This window comes from Physeter macrocephalus, chromosome 4 (assembly GCF_002837175.3).
Source record: "Physeter macrocephalus isolate SW-GA chromosome 4, ASM283717v5, whole genome shotgun sequence".
NCBI lineage: Eukaryota > Metazoa > Chordata > Mammalia > Artiodactyla > Physeteridae > Physeter > Physeter macrocephalus.
In genome coordinates, this window is record NC_041217.1 from 110,402,246 (window position 1) to 110,424,830 (window position 22,585).

Genomic DNA, 22,585 nt, shown 5'->3' on the forward strand with positions numbered 1-22,585 from the left:
CAAGCACTCTTGTGTGTTCAATTTTATGTTGTATTATCAAAAGGATAGCTTGATGCCAAGGGTAAGTCTGACCAGGTGTTAGTCGTGGTTTCAGTTACCCGTGCTTTCCCCCACTCTCATTAGCTACTGTTTCCTGTTTCCTGCTAATGTTCCAGGAAAGAATAGAAACAAGCAGGAGGTGCAGTGAGGTCTGTGACTACACTTTTTTTTTTCTTTTTGGCTTATGATAAGTATTAGCCAAGTATAAAGCATTTGAAGGGAGATGATGAATGCAAGCCATTCACCATGGGAGTACACTCAGTGGGTGTACTAGTTTGTTAGGACTGCCATTCCAAAATACCACAGACTGGGTGGTTTAAACAACAGAAATTTATTATCTCACCTTCCTAGAGGCTAGAAGTCCAAGATCAAGGTGTCAGCAGGGTTGTCTTCTTTTGAGGCCTTTCTCCTTGGCTTATAGATGGTCATCTTCCTCTTATGTTCTCACATGGTCTCCCCTCAGTTTGCGTGTTCTCTCTGTCCTAATCTCCTCTTACAAAGACATCAGTCTTATTGGATCAGGGCCCAAAATATGACCTAATTTTACCTTAATTATCTCTTTAAAGGCCCTACCTTCAAATACAATCATATTCTGAGGTACTGGGGGTTAGGACTTCTACACAGGAAATTTGGTGGGGCAAAATTCAACCCTTATCAGAGGGCATGAAGTCTATTAAATAAGGCATATAGAAAATGTTCAGGAAAGCTAAAATCACAAGTATTTAACTTCACATCCAATATTTGTGTGTAAGAGAAAAGTTAAGTGAATTTCAAATGATGATAGTACTGGAGTGAAGATATGCCCAGATTTTTATAATTAGTTACATAAGGAAGTGAGGAAACCAGAATTTATATTAATCCCTAACAATGATAAAATGAAGCAATCATAAAAGTAGTATCATGTTATAAAATGCATCAATATTTATAAATGTTTGTAGTAACAAAGCAATAAAAATGGTAAGGTATTAAAATAATTACCTAAAAATGTATTTCTTGAGGTAAAGGACAACTATAGAAACACACATTAATCAACCTGGCTAAAACCGGAAGAGGTAATGGTAAAGTGCAGAAGCACCTCTAAAGAAAAAAGTATAAATTCATAGCTCATTATTACAATAGTATGAGGGCTCTTGTAGTGTCAATCTTTTAAATATGAATATTTTCAATATTATTTTAAGAATAATTTAGACTAATAGCATGAAGAAAAAGTAGAAACACTTTTAGATACTATGGAATAAATCTAGTAGTTTCTCAGTAAACACACAGTTGGAATAGACTGACTAGTGGACATTTGACCCTCTATTGCTCTGTTCTCACCCAAATACATAAAAACTAGGAATCCATAAGCATCTGTGGTATACGCAGAAAATAACTCAGGAAATAAGGGCACTAAATATAATCCAAGACTCAATAAATTGTTTTATCCTTTCAAGATACTTTAATTTTGCAGTTATTGATTAATTAAAAAACACAGTTGTTTTCAGCATTTCCTAGCTACAGTAGTGCATAGGAAATTCCATTCTAAACAAAGAAGTAATTAATGAAATAACAACACACCTTAACATTTTACATTGATAGGTTACAGTTTACAAGGTGCTTTCACATACATTATTTCATTTGATTCTTCAACAAGCAGAAAAAACAGTGGGAAAGAAAAATGATTTTTTTAGGCTTACAATGAGTATTTTCAGGCCAATGGGCAGTCACTACAAGAACATATCAGAACAAGACAGCAGTGCCCACAAGCCACAATATCTTTTTGGTAGGTTGACAGTTTGATATCAATTGGATATTTAGCATCAGTGAAGGAGGAAGGAATCAGAACAGACACGAGGTTCTCATGATATTCAAAGAATTGTAAGAACACTGTAGAGTAGAGTAAGGAGAAGAAAGATGCCCTAAAATATAGCCTTACTGAGACTTGCCTCTAAGCATGTTATCCCTTCAAAACATCAAATAAAAAGAGTCTTGTCACAACATTTGAAAGTTAGAAGGGACCTTAGAAACTGCCTAATGGAACTCTTCCATTTCATAGATAAGAGAACTGAGGCCAAGGTCATTGCTGATAGTGACAGGCCAGGCTTGACAGATGCCTTGACTTTCAGTCTAGGGCTCCTTCCTCGACAATGCCATCTCATTATTTCTTCTGTTTCAAATAACGACGTAATCCGATATTAACTGATTCATTCCACTATAAGAGAACTGAGGCCAAGGTCATTGCTGATAGTGACAGGCCAGGCTTGACAGATGCCTTGACTTTCAGTCTAGGGCTCCTTCCTCGACAATGCCATCATCTCATTATTTCTTCTGTTTCAAATAACGTAATCCGATATTAAATACTGATTCATTCCACTTATTTATTAATCAAACTTTTATTTTTGGCTCAATTGTGGCTGAAACTGGGAGTTTTATATAATTCTAAGATATTCTAATTCAGTGTACTTGAGTGGTCAGAAATAGACTCCCTTGATATATTTGAAAGCTTGCTGGTGTCCTTTAAATGGAGAGTTAAAATGGAACGGCTAAATAGCCCTCAAAACCAATGTATGCCTAGGGTAATCGACCTAGGTAGATTCTATAGCAAATTGTGCCGGGCAGTAGTAATTTCATAATTTTTTTTTTTTAGAATTCATAGAAATCTTTTTAATTACTGAAAACTAAAAATGTAATAATCAAAATGTCACCCCCATGATTTACTAAAATTATTTTGTAATAATTTTACAATAATATACAACAAAGGTACCATGGCATTTATAGCATACATATAGAATACATGATGAGCATGTTCTTGGGTCTAAATGAAATACAAAAAAAGTAATTAAAATTTTTTAGATTTATTAACATGATATATTTTTGTTACATAAAACTTGCTACAGCAAAGTATTTAATATTTTTCTTGCACATTTTAAATATAGGTGACCAACAAATCAGTATCAGCTTTTAAGTGACATGACCATGCAGAAACACTTGACAACCAAAAGATGTACAGACTGATAAGGAGAATATCTCAGACAGATTTTTTTCAGTGTCTTCAAAGGTTTTACAAGGGTGTGGTACAGATGAAAAGAAGTAGAATCAGTGACCTACCTGCACCAATAATGAAGCAAATAGAGTGCTTTTATACATTAAGATCAGTTTGATTAAACACAACTCATCTTATATGCAGGTAAATTGATCATAAAAAATGAACACAGTTTATTTTCAACTATTTTGGTGTGTTGTTTTAAGATAGGTCACTGACACATAGAGATAAAACCAGACAGGAAATTTAAAAGCAAAGAAAAAACATATTTAAAAAACTGAGTTAAGCCGTGGAGTCTTAACAAACAGTGAACGAAATGTGCAAAAGTGCTTGAAATTTCCACATGACAGCAATGTTAAGTCAATTGGCAAAAAAGTATATTAAAACGACTAAACTCAAATACTAAAATTGTATCTGCATGATCATAATTCCATTTACTGAAAGAAGAGGCAAGAAATTACAACATATCTAAAAATACCACACCTCAAAATTAAAACACAATTGTGGTAGTTTTATAAATTTTGTCCCCTTTCCTCATTGCTGAGGCATAGGATGAAAGCCGAAGTTGCAACAGGGCCTCTACCTCAGGCTGACAAATATAGTACAACAGCATAATCACCTGACAACAACTTTTGTTCTTACTGTGACAAAACAAAGCAAAGCAAAGCAAAATAAACAAAAAAACCTTTGTATTTAAACAAAAGTGCCTCTATATTGTTTACAAGAATCAAGCCATTTGTTTGAACGTAGCTAAGTATTTGTTCACGTTAATGTTCATTTTACTTCATTTCTCTTCCTTTCAAAAGTTTACAATGGGGACTATTTGAGAAACTTAAAAATGTGTCACTTTCATTAGTCATGTTCTATTAAAATACTGGCTAAAACCCTTATGGAAAGTTAAAGTTTAGAATTCTTAGAACTCTTCTCTGATACCTACATAAATGCTGGTATCAAGTGAGAGAACCTGGGCGATGATGATCCATGTCATTAGCTTTTCCTGCAAATGAGACACGCTTGTCATAGTGCACAGGCTGGTCACTTATTTACTCAAGGGGAGGATGACAGGAAAGGCGGTGAAGTGAAATAGAGCTTCTGATCTGTAGGAATCAAATTGCTGGGTCTAGCTACTCTGTATTAGTTCTAGGAAAGTTATTGTTTTATTTGTATAAATATCCTTGGTGTAAAGACATTATATCTTCAAAAATTGTCCAGCGTTTTGGCAAAACTGAATATGAGCTATTCAAAGTAAAAATAATTATTAGAAAGTATATCCTTAAGCAACTGACCAACAAAAATATTGGTAAGAACTACTAAAAGCAACATTTATCCTTCCCTTCCAATGTCACATAGCCGTAACACTGCCCATCTGCAACACCAACAAAATAAAATGAAGCACTATTTGCAGAAAAATTAATGAAAATGAAACGGGAAGAAATGGATTTAGGAGAAGAGGAGAAAGACGAACCAAAGAGAAGCAGGAAAGTGTCTAGTTCTGTGTTATGGCGCAGACAATGCTTGCTTAGCGGTGCCTTGTTACATAGGTGGATGTAGAGTGCACAGACGGATGACGGCAATAAAGACCTCACTCAGTCGCTGGAATGAAGGAACTAGGTAACTGCTTCGACAAGGACGGTCTCAGCTCTACCTTATCTCTTAACAGAGTGCAAAGACTGAGTGTGAGCTCTGATGTCATCTTGTTGCTCATCTCTAAAATTCACAAAATTCTTTTCCACATTTTTCTGTTATAGAGACACGGATATCTTCTTCTTCATAGTCATCAAAATTGCTGGTATCTCCAGAGCCTCTGAACTTTGGTATGAATGGAGCTTCAACCTATAATTGAGACAGAGAGAGAAACAAGAGTGATATTGTGATTTATAATAAGAAATATATATTTGGTCTTTGTGCCAGTTACTGGCACAAAGCTCCTAAAACCCTTGGATTTCCTGAGCTGAGAGTGGCAAAGGTGTCTTTTGTTATGTTAATGAGGTGTCTTTGGGAAAGCCCCTAAGTAACCTAAGGATGGAGGCTGGTTCCCAGGGGACCCAACCCTGTGATTAGAAGGTTGGAACTTTCAGTCCCACTCCATGACCTTCTGGGAGGGGAGAGGGACTGGAGACTGAGTTCAGTTACCAATGGACAATGAATGAATCAATCATGCCTATGTAATGAGGCCTCCATAAAACCCCAAAGGGAAGGGGTTTGGGTTTCGAAGAGCTTCTGGGTTGGTGAACAAGTGGGGATTTGGGGAGAGTGGCATGCTTGGAGAGAGCAGGAAGCTCTGAGCCCCTTCCCACACACCTTGCCCCGTGCCTCTCTTCCATCTGGCTATTCCTGACTTATACCCCTTTATAATAAGCTGGTCACCCAGTAAGTAGTTTCTCAGTTCTTTGAGCCACTCTAGCAAATTAATCGACCCCCAGATGTTTGTGGGAATCTTGACCTATAGCCCATTAGTCAGAAGCAAAAACTGGACTGGCAATTGGTTTCTCCAGATAGATAGTGTCAGACGTGTTAACTGCTTGGTGATATGGAAAAAGAGGAAAAGCAAATGCCAGAGAATTTTCAAACAAACACTAAGGAAAATAAATTCCGACTATTACTACACAGTGGCAATCTTTAAATGCCTTTAAGTCCCTAAATGATCACAACATTAAAAGAAGAAGCAAACTATAGGTTTGCTATTGATCTCAATATTTTCATTCAAGGAATGGTACAGGCCAACAACAATACTTGAGATTTCTAGGATAATTAACTGCTGGCATCAAAATGCTGGCACTTAAGGTTATAGAACTCCAGTTTTTCCTGTATCAGTTCCTTACTTCTAAAGTCCATTTTCTATCCCCTTTTCCTTAATTCCTTCCTCCTGAGGTTACAGATAATTCAGATTTATTTTTAATTATTTTTTTAAAATTCCCAACACTATTTTGTTTAAAATATCTGGCTATCAAAAATTTCTGAGAAATTTGAAAAACAAATCTCTTTTAGAATTACAAAATTGTTAAATTCTGAACATTTTTCTCTTTGGATCCTAAAAATAAAATGTCTTTCCATTACTTAAAAATATGGTCTGTATAAAGATAATGCGGTGTATTGAATATGTTTGAGGAAAAGATTTGAAAAATTGAAACTATAACACCACAATTTACACAGCATCTATAATGTTTACAAACAATTATATGCAGGCTGTTTCATTTCTTCCTCAACATAATACTGTGAGGGAGGCAGGGAAGGTAGCCTTATTCCCATTTTACAGATTATAAAACAGAAAGTTGACCAAATTCATGTGACTAATAAGTGGCTAAAGCAGGTTTCAAATTCATTAGGTCTCCACTTCCAGTCCAGAGCGGTTTCTAATATTTATACCAGTGGTTTCCAAAGTTTTTTGATTTATATGCCCTTTAGTAAAACATTTTTGAGTATATATCACCAATAAATGTATAGTTATTTATTTATAAATTATTTACACACATGGCTAAATTATTATAAGATACACACAAACAAGACATCTAAAAAGAATAAGGTAAAAAAATAAGTAGGAATGGGAAGTCTAATATCTTATTGTTTGCCAGATGGTTGCCTATGTGCCCTGCATTGGGGCCTGCAGTTCTGCACTGCACAGAAGAATGGGCTAAGCAGACAGTCGCCTCATGTCTACTAGCAAGGCAGCAGTTTAGGATCACACCTACTGAGACAATCTCTGGAAAATGATTGTACAGTTTGAGCTGTCCAGGCCATTTTCTCCCATTTTTTGTCTTTCTGCCAGATGCCTTTGTCTATTTTGTTGTTCATGAGCACTTGGTCAAAGAATAAAAAAGGACTATGAAAACTATTCAAATTTACTATCATTTTTGTACTTCTCTACATACTTAGAATTGAGATGATAGTAAAACAAATGGCTATGTAAAGTACTGAATTATTTCTGTTTGTAAATTATCCAGAGAGCACCAAGTCCATTTTTGTTAATCACCAAGATTTGCTATCGATCAATTTGCCCAATAAAATAACCTGTTTGTTATAGTGTGCTACTTCTTGGCAGATAAGCTGTTTACTACCTCAGATAAATCCAGCCCTTTGGAAAGCTCGTGAATGCTAAATGAGCAGTAGAAGTTCTACCCATTTTAAGAATAATTGTTTAAAATACATGATATGTAAAGATTAGTAAATGTTGGCTAAGTAACAGCAGAAATGTTTATTTCTAAAATAAATTTGAAAATATTCAAAATACATCATAAATCTTTAAGATACTAATAAAAAGTACAAACTTCAACAAAGTCTAATCAATTCATCTAAATATAGCATTAACAATTATATAATAAAGATAATATAAATAGTGATAATTACAAAGGGATATAAATGATTTTATAGGAAAATATAAATTTCTATAATTGACTTTATAAGAGGCAAAAATTTGAAGAGGCCAATATCCACAGGAGAATTAATTTCTTAAAATTTCCAAGGTATAAATATAATTCCTATGTTCCTTAAATTTCCCAAAGAATAAGAAACATGGAAAATTTCCAGACTCATTTTATGAATCCATATAATCTCAACTCCAGAAAAACAAAAACTATAGATCAATAAAACTTATGACTATGGAAGTAAAAATCCTAAATAAAATGTTAGCAAATTGATTTTAGGCAGATATTAAAATAATAATACCCTAGGATTAAATGATGTTCACTTCAGGAATGTTAGGATACCTCACTGATGTAACTCCTTATACTAATATGTCAAAGAAGATAAAATACAGTATACTAGCAATCAAGGATATTTCCTTAACCTGATCAAGAATACTTATCCAAGACAAATAGCTAATTTCATATTTGGTGGTAAAGCATAAAAGGCATTCCTATTCAAAAGAGGAACAAGATAAGACAGCTCAACAGGCCCACTGTTTTAAAATATTATTCTAGACATTCTAGCATATATAATAAAACAAAATGGAAATAAAAGATATAAATATTGAAAAAGAAGAGGCAAATGACACCTCCGCCCACTGTGATTATCTGTCAATAAAATCCAAGGAAATCAATAACAATTTATTTAGTAAGGTAGCCAATTGTAACAAACATAGAAAGGTTTTCTCCCATGTGCTCTTACAATGGGAGAGAAACATATTCACAGTAGCAACCAAAATATAAATTTAAGGAATAACTTTGAGAGAGAAATTGGACCTGTATGAGGGAAGGGGTTTCTAAAACTTTATCAAATGACAGAAAATATCTGAATAACTGCAGAAATATAACATGCTCATTAAAAAGAATCCTGAAGATTTTGGTTCTCTTCTAATTAATATACTGTAATCCCAATTAAGATCCCCCAATACAACATAAATATTTGGAAAGACCAATAAAACAGAGGAGTTATTGTTTAATGGGTACAGAGTTTCAGTTTTGCAAGAAAAGTTCTGGAGATGGATGGTGGTGATGGTGGCACAATATTAATGTACTTAATGCCACTGAACTGTACACTTACATATGGTTAAGATATTAAATTTTACATTATGTGTACTTTACTACAATAAAACTGGAGAAAACTGAATTATGTATTTTTCATAAATATTTATAAGAATTCCACATATTAAATATATAAGTATTTTGAAAATTGAAATAAAAAACATTATAAAGCTACATAAAATGGTGTGGTGGTGTGGTATACAGCACAAGAAGAAACAAAAAGAGCTCATAAAAAATGAAGTTCAGAAACTGAAGTATATAATAATTTAGTATTAGGAAAGGTGGAGTCTCAAATAAGGAGTCAGATAATTATTATTCAACAAATGCTAAGAGGATAATTGGTTAATTATTAAACAACAATAACAAAAAGAAGTTAGATCAAAAAGCACTAAAAGAAAATGTAGATTAAATAAGTCACCCAAATAGAATCTTGTAGTCGGTAGTAATTGTGATGTAATGGTCTGAAGCTAAGGGGAAAATGCAGGGTCGGAAGAAGTAGCTCTACTACTGAAGGTGGTCACTGAAGTCATGGGAATGGACTGTGGTGAGGAAAAGCACAGAAAAAAGGAATAAATATGCCAACCGTTAATAGAGGTGCTATCTGGATGATGGGATTATTATGATTTCAAATCTGTTTACTTAACAGATTACCTGATGATAACTATATGAAACATACCTCAACCAGAAAGAAAAATAGAGCCTGGACCAATCTATTTAACCTTTCTCTCCAAACTGCTCTTCCTTTTGCATCCTCTACCTTAACACAAATTTTAAGGATGAGAAATCTGATGCTTTAAAGTGGTTAAGTAATTTGCTTGAGATCTCACTCCTAATGGTTGTCTGATCTGGGATTCAGATCAATGTCTACCTAACCCCAGAGTTCATGCTCGCTCTTTTCTGCCTTCTGAGGCAGAGTCTTCCTACTCCAAAATTGCTCAAAGCATGGAAGTTAAGCATGTAACATGTAAAATCTATGAATATCTTATGAAACTGTTCAGTGGTTTGGGGCTTTATTTTAATAACCATGTTAAAAGGTCTTTAAAGGGGTAATGTGATCTTGGAATTGGGAATCTGAAGAACTTGGAATCAAACATAGGCATTATTTAGCAGCTGTATGATTGTGTTTAAAGCAGTTAGCCTTTCTGAGCCGATTTTCTTATCAGTAAGATGGGGAAAATGGTACCACCTATCCCATAGGATTACTTCAAAGATTAAAATGAGAGGTTACATAGTTGCTTTCATTAATTTGAAAGTACTGCATTGGTGCTAGGAAATTTAGAAAAAACATGAAAATATAAAATATTTATTTATTAGATCTAAAATCTATTTTAAATTGCTTTGGACCTTGTTCTTGACTACATAACACAACCAGTTGAGATAATGATGCTAATGGCTATGTTTCATGAATTTAATGGTTAGAGAGTTTTTGAACCCCTTTGAGATGCAAAGGCTGTACTGCACTCACATTGTTTTGGTCTTGCTATATTTTCTATTTGCTGCATTCTAAAATTCTTGTAATGCTTTTAAAAAAATCTTTTATAAAAAATATAAATTAGAAAAACTGTGCTATTAATAATTTGAGCATTTACATTTTTTTCCTAAGGAAATTCACTCATGTGGCTGCATGGCATTATTAAATATGGCAAATTTCTGAAACATTAGAAGTTTTTGTTTTATGAAAAAAAAAGAAAAAATTAACATATTCAAGATGAAAACACTTTATTCATACAAACTATCTTTAACTAGGCATTTAAGAAGCAAAAGGAGAGATAAAAGTAATTCAGCACCACAAAATCTTTTCTTAAATGTCTCAATTTATTACAAAGGTAAAGTAATAATGACTGAAAAATATCTGATGAATCCAGCACTTAAACGTTATTATATCTGGCTGTATGCCAATTCTGGGTAAGAGAATATATTTGTTTACATATCATTCTACTAATGTGGCTTCACATCAGTTTTGAAGTGCAAACCATTACGACATTGTCTAATATATAATTGCCATGGCATTATGAAAAGAGGCATGGGTAGGAAAAATTTAACCAGGAAAACATTTCAATTGGTGGTCAAAATAGAATATACACTTTCCCTTCTATCAAGGAGAAAACTCATTTTTAAGTTGTGGGCTATAAAGTTTCTTTAAGTCCTGCGTAAGATTAATTCAAAAGGTAAAAAAAAAATAAAACCATGTGTTAAGTTAAAGATGCCTCTACTACATATAATTTAAACAGCAACTTTTAAAAAGCTTTTAAATTAAAGAGAGAAAAGGCTCACCTTCCTCTGGTAAATAGCAATCCAATCAGTTGTGGCAAACCACTTGTGAGTTTTTATATCACTCACACCATTCTTTAGATTTCCAAACCGCTTCGTCAGGTCCACCTGTAGCAGGTTCCTTAGAAGGTCCTTGAGATCTGAACTGAAGTGAGAAGGGAATCGAACCTGCAAAACAGACCATGTGGTAAAACACACATTCCAAAAATTTTTTTGAGGTGATGGATCATTATATAAACAAAAATATGTCGTGATGACCTTCAGATACTTTTAACTACACACTTCAGTCTCTATAGTAGTCTTTAAAAAAGAGAACTGAGTCAATGAATTAAAACTGTTCTCTTAGGGCCTTGTTTTGGTCATGGACTCTCTTTAAGAACATGGACCCCTCTCCAGAAAAATGTGCATAACTACAGAACTTTTCCAGCAATGTCAGAAGGTTTACCCATCTTCAAGAGAGACCCCTTGGATCCCACATGATAAATCTTATTTATGTCTTAGCGACATACAAATTTAAACTTGCAATTTAAATAGAAAAAACACCATATGAAAGATATCAGTATGCACATTTTTGAAAGAGATGATCAAAAAGGAAGTCTAAAAATGATTATAAAAATCCACACTGCCTTTCATAGCATAGGAAACTACTTTTCTTTTACTTATGAGTGACTTTTAAAAATAATTCTGCTATTATGCAATAGTGCAAAAAATGATTTAGATTGGTTTAAGAGCATTTTCCACTTTCTAAACTGTGAAGACTTTACAATTAGTTGACTGGCCCCCAGCCTTAAAAAAAACAAAAAAACCCCAAATAACTGAAGATGTTATATATCAAGTAATCAATAAAATAAAGTACCAGTCATTGGAGACCTAGGTCTACTTTTTGTTTTGTTTAAACACATTCTTCTCCTCTCTCTACTCCAACCTAACTCCCAGTTCTCACCCTATTATTAATATGGGAACTGAAAAATTAAATTAAAATGAGTACTACTAAAGGATGATATTAGAAGAAACAGCTGCATCTATGTCTCCTTACTCTTCCTTCATTACTACCACCTCTCCATTATCCTTTTCAACTTGTGTTCAATCATTTCCACTGCCCTCTTCCCCATCACACACACACAGGTATGTATGTGCATATATCTACATGTGTGTGAGCACGTGCACTTTCATTTTAATCCTATTTTCCTATCGTGCACTTGTAGGTCCCATTTCATCTTCCCACCTTCACTAAATACAAACATTATTCTCAGGATTATCATTGCCTTAACTTCAAACTGACCATAAATCTCTGAAGAAATGCTTTAAAGGGTTAACAGATCCATTTCTGAACTTGCATTCTTTCTTTTGTTCTCTACAAGTGCCACCATCACCTTATAACTTGCAATGTGCATCATTACATTACCTCAGGTGATCTTCACAGTGCACTCATTCATTTAACTATGCTGTAGTATTTGTGCATGTCTGTCTCGCCCAGACTGTGAGCTTCTGGAGGGAAGGTACTATGCTATTTGTGTGTTTCTATTCCCAGGATTTATTAGATCACTTCAAATAATATACTTCATCCATTCCACAATTACCTATTGAGTACCTACTATGTACCAGGCACTGTTCTAGGTGCTGAATATATAACGGTGAGCAAAAACAAAGTCTGATTTCTTGGTACTTACATCCTAGTTGGGTATGACATACTTGGTGAATATGGTATTAACTCTGTTCTAAAGATGGAGAAACTAAGATTTCAGAGACATTATATACCTTACCCAAGCATTACACTATAAAGTAGCAGAGCTGGGACGAGAAATCTTGTCTTACAGTTCACAGCCTCATGAATTTTGCTCTTTATTACACTGTCTTCAAACATATAGAACTTCTTAATTTATATTCTGACTTTGAAAAAGTTCAACATACTTGACATACATTCTCATGTTCTCAAAGCAGAAGTTAAATCATTAGGATGCAAAGCTAGAAATCTATGGCAATGCTAGATTCATAACCATAGTCTTCTGATTGCCACTCTCATGCTATTTTGTGAATAAATATTTCTCAAAATGTGGTCCTAGAGACCACTTTCATCTAAATCAACTGGGAAGTAGAGGATGATAATGCAGATTTCTGGGGCTTATTTCAGATGTTAATGGTATTGGGCCTGAAAATCTCAGCTTCTATTTCCAAGTAATTCATCTGTACATGAAAGCTTGAGAAGCACTATTTGTAACACTATTTACTATTTATGCAGAAGTTTTATTTTTTCTGCTAGTGACAGATCCAAAAACAATTTTAGTGTAAGTAATAAACTAAGTCACCATCATACCAGAGGAAAAGTAGTATTGTGTCAAGCAAACAAAGACTATTTGAAGTTTGAAGCTTTGGGGTCAACTCATATTAGCAACTAAAAAAACCTCATTTTTGCAAAGCCTATATTATTACAGATTATTAGAGGTTTTATGTTCTAAAAAAAAAAAAAAAGACGTGAACTACCACCCTCTCTAGTTCTTGCTTTTGACACAATGGCTTATTAGAAGTTAGGCACTATGCCAAACAGTTTACATGAACTGGCTCATAAAATCCGGAACATAACACCAAGGTAAATACGATTATTATCCCCACTTTACAGGTGCTGCAGTTAAGACCTACAGAGATTAAGTAATTTGCCCAGGATTGCAGAGATAATAAGTGGTAGGGCTATAATTGCAAACCAGGCTCTCCAACTCCAGGGTATATACTCTAGCTTCAGGTTGTTGTCAGGAACCTTATAAAAGAATGAAATTTTCATCTTAAAAATATTTGCTGCACATTTCCTCATTTATCCTACTTGGAGTAAAAACTAGAGAATATAGGGTATTCAAAGACACACTGTCCACTTGAAAAATACCATGATTATTTATACAATGGTTATATTCTAATTTTGTTTAGATTCCAAAGAAATAACTTATTTGAAGTATACTTATCTTCATTTAGAATAGAGTTTGCATGAACTGTTCAATATAATGTGTCAGTTATTCTCCACTTCATGATGTTCAGAATGGTAGACAGTGGTGTACTACATATAAACTATGTTCTGAATTCAGGTAATATGCAATGCAATGGATAAAGAATATATACACCTGAATAAAGTAGTTTTTTATGTGGAATGCAGATATAGTGATGGTCTTGAATTAAGTTAATGAGAACATTTATTTGGTTAATCCCCAGAACAGTGATTCTCAAATGGGGAATGGTGGTAGAGGGTTATGATGGTAGATATCAGAATCATTTGGGAATCTTTTCAAATTCTAGACATGTCCTCCTCACCTCCACATCACACCCTCTTCTTCCCCAGAGATTATGATAGGTAGCCCACACTCCCATAGTAAGCCATGTTAATGATGGGAATCTGTCATACCCTTAAAGTCTACTGGAGGGGAAATAATAAGAATCATTGTGAAAGTATTCTTTCCATGATTGTTCTGAAATGTAATCAGAAAAGGAGTTTCTTTGTTGACTGAACTTTCCAAAGAGCCATGTTGATTCATCAACTGAAATTAGCAAAAAGTAAAAAATAAATGAAATTATGTTTTAAATGCAAGACCTTTATTTATAGTATGTTAACCTGGAAACACCAAAGACTTCTATAATGGGATGATTCAAAACTGTATCAAATTTTGATACTGTATTGTTTCTATCACTGTTATCAATTATAACTGCTGTAGATGTCAAAAGTAAAATCAGAATTCTAGAATATTGCAGCTAGAGGGAGCTTAATTTAGTCTAAACCTTCATTTTAAAGATGAGGAACCTTCTTTTTTAAAGAAAGATAAGGAACCCTACCCTCCAGTGAGACTACCAACTCAGTTAATTTCATTGTTGGGAAAATAACTTAATTCTTTTGACTCCTACATGTTTCTGCAGTCCATGATAGCACAAAATATATGATAGGGCAAATAATGTGAAAACAGCTGTAAAGAGCTAGATATGGAAAAGAGACAGTCTAACCCCATTCAACCAATAGATGTGAGTGATAAGGTTATTGGAAACTGGCATTATTTAACATGAAAGAGGTGTTTGTGCAATATGTACTCCCTAGAGTGTTTATTGGGTCTTCTTTCCCCTAATATTTCCTGTTTAGGAATGTTTTTCAACTCTTAGAGACCAAGTTACTTCTGAGTTTCCTAATGATATATTCTTGAGAATAAATCTATTTCTACAGTGAGTACAGACACACACAACAAGCTTTTAACACATCATATGTATCAAAATCATCTGTAATAATTTAAAAAATACAGATGTTTGGAATACACAGAAGACCAACAGAATCAGTATATCTGAGAATGGGCATCTATTTCATGAAAGCTTCATGAAGGCAGAGACCACAAATGATTTGCTGTATCCAGCACTGGTCTGTCATATACCATGAGCTTAATAAATATTTAATGAATGCATGAACTTAAATTCAATAAACACTGATTCAATACCATCTATGTGCTAGGCAGTGATGTGCTTGGGATATAGTAGTAAACCAAAGGGAGGCAAAGATTCCTGCCTCCACGGTGTTTATATTCTAGTGAGAAAGAAACTTAGCAACAAGAGTGACCCTTTAAAAATGTTGTTATCCTGACAAAACCTTGCTTTGTAAGGTCTTTAATTTTTTTACTCTGAAGAAAATGGGGAATCATTGCAAAGTTCTGAAAGGAGTAACAGGATCTGACTTAATGTTAGAGAGCAGTATCAGTGAAGGTGGTAAGAAGTAGTTGAATTCTGCATATATTTTAAAGATAGAGCCAAAATGGTTTTCCTGTGCATCAAATACAGAGTGAGGACTCCAGGGTGTTTTGTCTTGAGTAACTGAAAGTAGCTGAAAGGATAATGTTGCCGTCAACTGAGATGGGAAAGATGGTGGGAAGAACAGATTAGCTAAGGAAAACAAAAATCTGTCAGTTTTAGGTTGAATTTGAGATATTTATTAGACCGCTGAGTGGAGATTTCAGGTAGGAAGTTGGATACAAAAGTCTGCAACTCAATGAGTCACGTATGGATGGAAAAAATGAATTTGGTAGCTGTCAGCTAGCATTAAAAGTCATAACGAGAATGAGACCACCAATGGAAGAAATGTGGAAAAAGAAGAGGATCAAGCCAAAGAGATTTAGAAGGAAAGATGAGTAATTCAGGAATACAACTAAGATTATGAAGAGTCACTGAAGCCAAGTGAAGGAGTAATGAATGAACCACTGAACTAGATTCTGTTTCTTTTTTTGCCACAAACTAGCTTTTATCTTTGGGCAATTCTGAGCCTTGATTTACCTACACACAGGATAAGGGAGTTAAATTAAGTAAAATGGAACATTCTTGTCATCTTAAAAATTCTACTAAGCTATTTCTTTAGTAGAAAGAATATCTGGGTTCCAATCCCAACTCCAGTTACATACATTCTCTATGCTTTAGGGCAAACTCTTTTACCTTTCTGAGTCTCACTTACCTCATCTATAAAATGATAAGAGTATATTTCATCTGGCAGGTATGAAAAGAAATTAGTTAACTTTTATGAAACAGCCTTTCTTTTTTTTTTGGCTGTGCCATGCAGCTTATGAGTTCTTAATCTTAGTTCCCCAACCAGGAATTGAACCCAGGCCCACGGCAGTGAAAGCACCAAGTCCTAACCACTGGACTGCCAGGGAACTCCCTGTGAAACTGCCTTGTATCTTGCAGGCACTAATTCAACACGTTTCATTTTTTAAATCTTTTCATTAGGATAATATTTTAATGAACTGAAGTTGAATTTCTGAATCAAAGAAGGAACCTGGAAGTCAGCAATATCTATCATGATGTTTCCAGACTACCCAAGGGCACTTGTGCTAGAAAAGTCATTGGAGAGTGTAAGAAGTTCCTCTTTTCTTCTGTCTCATGCTCCACCTGTTAAATTTGTACAACAAACACTCTCTTCTTTTCCAAACGTTCTTAAATTTGATAGAGGCAGGGAGAAAATGGACAGCCATAACTGTTTTATAAGGACAGAATTGTGAATATAGCTGATACCTTAAACAACTTCGTCAAATTATATTACGTAATATGTTAAAACAACTGTGAAATTTACTCTGAATTGAGCAAACAGAATATTCTTCTGCTTTCAGCACTGATTATAAAGTCTTGTACATTTTAGTTTTAGGAGTAACTATTACTTTCTAAAAGTTTAAGAAGTTACATCCAAAAAGCAAATCAGTGCATGTTGTTATAGCATCCATACTGACTGATTTAAATTCACTGACTCTTTTTTAACTTTAGAAATAAAATAAGACCAAAATCAAGTTTGTCTACACTCAGCTTAATCACAGAAATTACAAAGTTGATCTTTGATTGAAGAAGAGAAAAATTTTACTGCTATTCTTCTGCAATTTATAGAGGAAAAGATTGTTCAACCAGTAACATCTTTTATGCATCAGGGTAAAATTTACTGGGCTTAAATGACTCAAAAGCGTTTGCATACAGTAAATAATCTGTTACCTTCTGTCCACATGCATAGTGGAATAAATTTTGAGAAATCCTCTCTCTAAATTAGTACAGTTCAAGAAATCTACCATCCCAGTAAAAAAATTATCTAGAAAAACTGAGCATATACATTAGTTAATTTTTCAAAACACATAACAACTTTTCATACATTAGGCTTTCTAATAGATATGGTGCTAAGTTCCGCACTGCCTCATAGGACCCAGGGAAAGTTTAATCAACCTGGATCCTATATATAAAAAGAAACATCTAGGACATTAACAAAATACTTATAAATATTAGTACCATGATTGTGGGCTCTCTGATCTGTTCTTACCTATGCAGAAACAGTGCATAGACATAATGAATTCAGATGGTTGCAAAAGGTTATTACCGACCCCATCCTCATTCCATCCCCTGCAAAACAAGTTGCAATCATTTGCCCATAGGACCCCTAAGGTAAGGTCTGTCTCAAAGCAGGTATTAAGAAGAATTTTAAATGTCCACAGCAAGGTGTTAAAACATGGCCCTGGATTTTATGTAAATGGTATAACTGCTTTTGTACTTCATGAAAATAACTCCTGCGTACTCTTAAGTCTCTTTAACTGTAGCCATGCCAAATAGAAAATGGCATTTTAATTTCTCCAAAAGCATTAACAATGGTGCCTTAGAAAAAGTGTAGTGGTATATATGTGTATATTACTTAGGAATACACAACAAAGAGAAAATATAGCAGGCCTGAGACTGCTACCCTTCAGGAAGGCCTGCCTGCAAGTTTGGCACTTGGCAGGTATCTGGGAATTGGAATGGTGATTCAAAGTTCCAGACATTGAAAAGAAACTTCCTTAAATGACATGAGTGGCTCACTGTACCTAGACTGTTGGTACAAACAATATGGTTTATGCTGAACATCTGTTTTTGTTCTGGGAGTCTGGGATTTTGCTATGTGTTAGGTAGAGGGTGTATATGTGATCCCAATAAAACCCTTGGGCACTGAGTCTTTACTGTGCTTCCCTGATAGATAACATTTCATCCATGTTGCCAAATTTGTTGCTGGAGGAATGAAGTGTCCTTTTTGACTCCTTTGGGAGAGGACTCTTGAAAGGTTGTGCTGGTTTCCTCTGGACATTACCCCATGTGACTTTTGCCTTTGCTGATTTTAGTTTATAAACTTTCTTGTAAGGTACTTGTTACAATGAAAGGTATTCATTCCTTGAGTATTACTATATGCTGAATTTTGTGAGTCTTCCTAGTGAATCACCTAACCTGGGAATGGTCTTGGGGACCTTGGACATAGAAGGGAATAGCCATCTGGCTGCCAATCAACTACACTTCATGTGAATGTGGATTGCTTTTCAGGAAAAAATTAACTGACTCTTGGATCATTCTGTGTATACATATGTTTACAACTTTATATTTTGTATAGTGTCTCCTTGTACATTTTTGGTGCTCATTAAAAATGGAATAATATTTACTTCATACATAATGGAGCTAAGAATTTTTTTTAATTACATAAGTCAAAAACTTTAACTTTAAGGTTTCCACACAGCTGTTACTTGCCTGCCACCTTATTTGCAAATGTCATTTTTGAATACAACGTTAACTTTTGTATTAACAAGAGTAATGCAGCCAGACAGAGTTGCTGTGGAAACCATAACTGATTCTTGTATAGAGTATATGGCACTGAAGTATTAAATTTAAAGACTATATACAGAAACTCAGCATATGTATTGCTAGGATCAGGCACAGTTAATGTGGGAATTATAAGACTTTTCTGTTAACAATGCATTTCTAAACCTGAATCTTAATATTGCATGAATAATTTGACATTTAAATACCACCTCCAACTCCCTCTTGCGAGAGCAATGGAATCACAACTAACTACTGAACAATCATTGACAGAAAGACACTGGCACTCACCAAGAAAGATACCCCACATCCAAGACAAAGGAGAAGCTGCAATGAGATGGTAGAAGGGGCGCAATCACAATAAAATCAAATCCCAAAACTGCTGGGTTGGCGACTCTCAACTGGAGAACACTTATACCACAGAAGTCCACGCACTGGAGTGAAGGTTCTGAGCCCCAGGTCAGGCTTCCCAACCTGGGGGTCTGGCAGGGGGAGGAGGAATCCTCAGAGAATCAGACTTGAAGGCCAATGGGGTTTCATTGCAGGACTTCGACAGGACTGGGGGAAACAGAGACTCCATTCTTGGAGGGCAGATACAAAGTAGTGTGTGCACCAGGACCCAGGGGGAAGGAGGAGTGACCCCACAGGAGACAGAACCAGACCTGCCTGCTAGTGTTGGAGGGTCTCCTGTGGGGGGTGGGGTGGAATGTTTGTGGCTCACTGCAGGGACAAGGACACTGGCAGCAGAAGTTCTGGGAAGTACTCACTGGAGTCAGCCCTCCTGGAGTCCGCCATTAGCCCCACCAAAGAGCCTGTAGGCACCAGTGTGGGTCGCCTCAGGCCAAACAGCCAACAGGGAGGGAACCCAACCCCACTCATCAGCAGACAAGCAGATTAAAGTTTTACTGAGCTCTGCCCACCAGAGGGATGCCCAGCTCTACCCACTACCAGTCCCTCCCATCAGGAAGCTTGCACAAGCCTCTTAGATAGCCTCATCCACCAGAGGGCAGACAGCAGAAGCAAGAAGAACTACAATCCTGCAGCCTGCAGAATGAAAACCACAATCACAGAAAGATAGACAAAATGAAAAGGCAGAGGACTATTTCCCAGATGAAGGAACAAGATAAAACCTGAGAAAAACAACTAAATGAAGTGGACATTTGCCCATAGGACCCCTAAGGTAAGGTCTGTCTCAAAGCAGGTATTAAGAAGAATTTTAAATGTCCACAGCAAGGTGTTAAAACATGGCCCTGGATTTTATGTAAATGGTATAACTGCTTTTGTACTTCATGAAAATAACTCCTGCGTACTCTTAAGTCTCTTTAACTGTAGCCATGCCAAATAGAAAATGGCATTTTAATTTCTCCAAAAGCATTAACAATGGTGCCTTAGAAAAAGTGTAGTGGTATATATGTGTATATTACTTAGGAATACACAACAAAGAGAAAATATAGCAGGCCTGAGACTGCTACCCTTCAGGAAGGCCTGCCTGCAAGTTTGGCACTTGGCAGGTATCTGGGAATTGGAATGGTGATTCAAAGTTCCAGACATTGAAAAGAAACTTCCTTAAATGACATGAGTGGCTCACTGTACCTAGACTGTTGGTACAAACAATATGGTTTATGCTGAACATCTGTTTTTGTTCTGGGAGTCTGGGATTTTGCTATGTGTTAGGTAGAGGGTGTATATGTGATCCCAATAAAACCCTTGGGCACTGAGTCTTTACTGTGCTTCCCTGATAGATAACATTTCATCCATGTTGCCAAATTTGTTGCTGGAGGAATGAAGTGTCCTTTTTGACTCCTTTGGGAGAGGACTCTTGAAAGGTTGTGCTGGTTTCCTCTGGACATTACCCCATGTGACTTTTGCCTTTGCTGATTTTAGTTTATAAACTTTCTTGTAAGGTACTTGTTACAATGAAAGGTATTCATTCCTTGAGTATTACTATATGCTGAATTTTGTGAGTCTTCCTAGTGAATCACCTAACCTGGGAATGGTCTTGGGGACCTTGGACATAGAAGGGAATAGCCATCTGGCTGCCAATCAACTACACTTCATGTGAATGTGGATTGCTTTTCAGGAAAAAATTAACTGACTCTTGGATCATTCTGTGTATACATATGTTTACAACTTTATATTTTGTATAGTGTCTCCTTGTACATTTTTGGTGCTCATTAAAAATGGAATAATATTTACTTCATACATAATGGAGCTAAGAATTTTTTTTAATTACATAAGTCAAAAACTTTAACTTTAAGGTTTCCACACAGCTGTTACTTGCCTGCCACCTTATTTGCAAATGTCATTTTTGAATACAACGTTAACTTTTGTATTAACAAGAGTAATGCAGCCAGACAGAGTTGCTGTGGAAACCATAACTGATTCTTGTATAGAGTATATGGCACTGAAGTATTAAATTTAAAGACTATATACAGAAACTCAGCATATGTATTGCTAGGATCAGGCACAGTTAATGTGGGAATTATAAGACTTTTCTGTTAACAATGCATTTCTAAACCTGAATCTTAATATTGCATGAATAATTTGACATTTAAATACCACCTCCAACTCCCTCTTGCGAGAGCAATGGAATCACAACTAACTACTGAACAATCATTGACAGAAAGACACTGGCACTCACCAAGAAAGATACCCCACATCCAAGACAAAGGAGAAGCTGCAATGAGATGGTAGAAGGGGCGCAATCACAATAAAATCAAATCCCAAAACTGCTGGGTTGGCGACTCTCAACTGGAGAACACTTATACCACAGAAGTCCACGCACTGGAGTGAAGGTTCTGAGCCCCAGGTCAGGCTTCCCAACCTGGGGGTCTGGCAGGGGGAGGAGGAATCCTCAGAGAATCAGACTTGAAGGCCAATGGGGTTTCATTGCAGGACTTCGACAGGACTGGGGGAAACAGAGACTCCATTCTTGGAGGGCAGATACAAAGTAGTGTGTGCACCAGGACCCAGGGGGAAGGAGGAGTGACCCCACAGGAGACAGAACCAGACCTGCCTGCTAGTGTTGGAGGGTCTCCTGTGGGGGGTGGGGTGGAATGTTTGTGGCTCACTGCAGGGACAAGGACACTGGCAGCAGAAGTTCTGGGAAGTACTCACTGGAGTCAGCCCTCCTGGAGTCCGCCATTAGCCCCACCAAAGAGCCTGTAGGCACCAGTGTGGGTCGCCTCAGGCCAAACAGCCAACAGGGAGGGAACCCAACCCCACTCATCAGCAGACAAGCAGATTAAAGTTTTACTGAGCTCTGCCCACCAGAGGGATGCCCAGCTCTACCCACTACCAGTCCCTCCCATCAGGAAGCTTGCACAAGCCTCTTAGATAGCCTCATCCACCAGAGGGCAGACAGCAGAAGCAAGAAGAACTACAATCCTGCAGCCTGCAGAATGAAAACCACAATCACAGAAAGATAGACAAAATGAAAAGGCAGAGGACTATTTCCCAGATGAAGGAACAAGATAAAACCTGAGAAAAACAACTAAATGAAGTGGAGATGGGCAACTTTCCAGAAAATTCAGAATAATGATAGTGAAGATGATTGAGGCCCTTGGAAAAAGAATGGAGGCAAGGATCAAGAAGATGCAAGAAATGTTTAACAAAGACCTAGAAGAATTAAAGAACAAACAAACAGAGATGAACAATACAGTAACTGAAATGAAAAATACACTAGAAGGAATCAACAGCAGAATAA

At 35.9% G+C, this 22,585-nt stretch overlaps 1 protein-coding gene across 2 annotated transcripts in view; it reads right to left on the reverse strand.

Moving 5' to 3' along the window:
* Positions 1-2,663: 2,663 nt before the first annotated feature.
* Positions 2,664-22,585, reverse strand: part of PRKACB (protein kinase cAMP-activated catalytic subunit beta) — a 171,829-nt gene continuing 151,907 nt past the window's right edge. For both annotated transcript variants that reach the window (XM_007106167.3, XM_007106168.2), the window contains exons 9-10: positions 10,795-10,959; positions 2,664-4,894 (exon numbers count right to left, since the gene is read on the reverse strand). In XM_007106167.3, the coding sequence (XP_007106229.1) occupies positions 4,769-4,894; positions 10,795-10,959 (291 nt within the window). In that variant the 3' untranslated portion in view covers positions 2,664-4,768. The remainder of the gene's footprint in view (positions 4,895-10,794; positions 10,960-22,585) is intronic.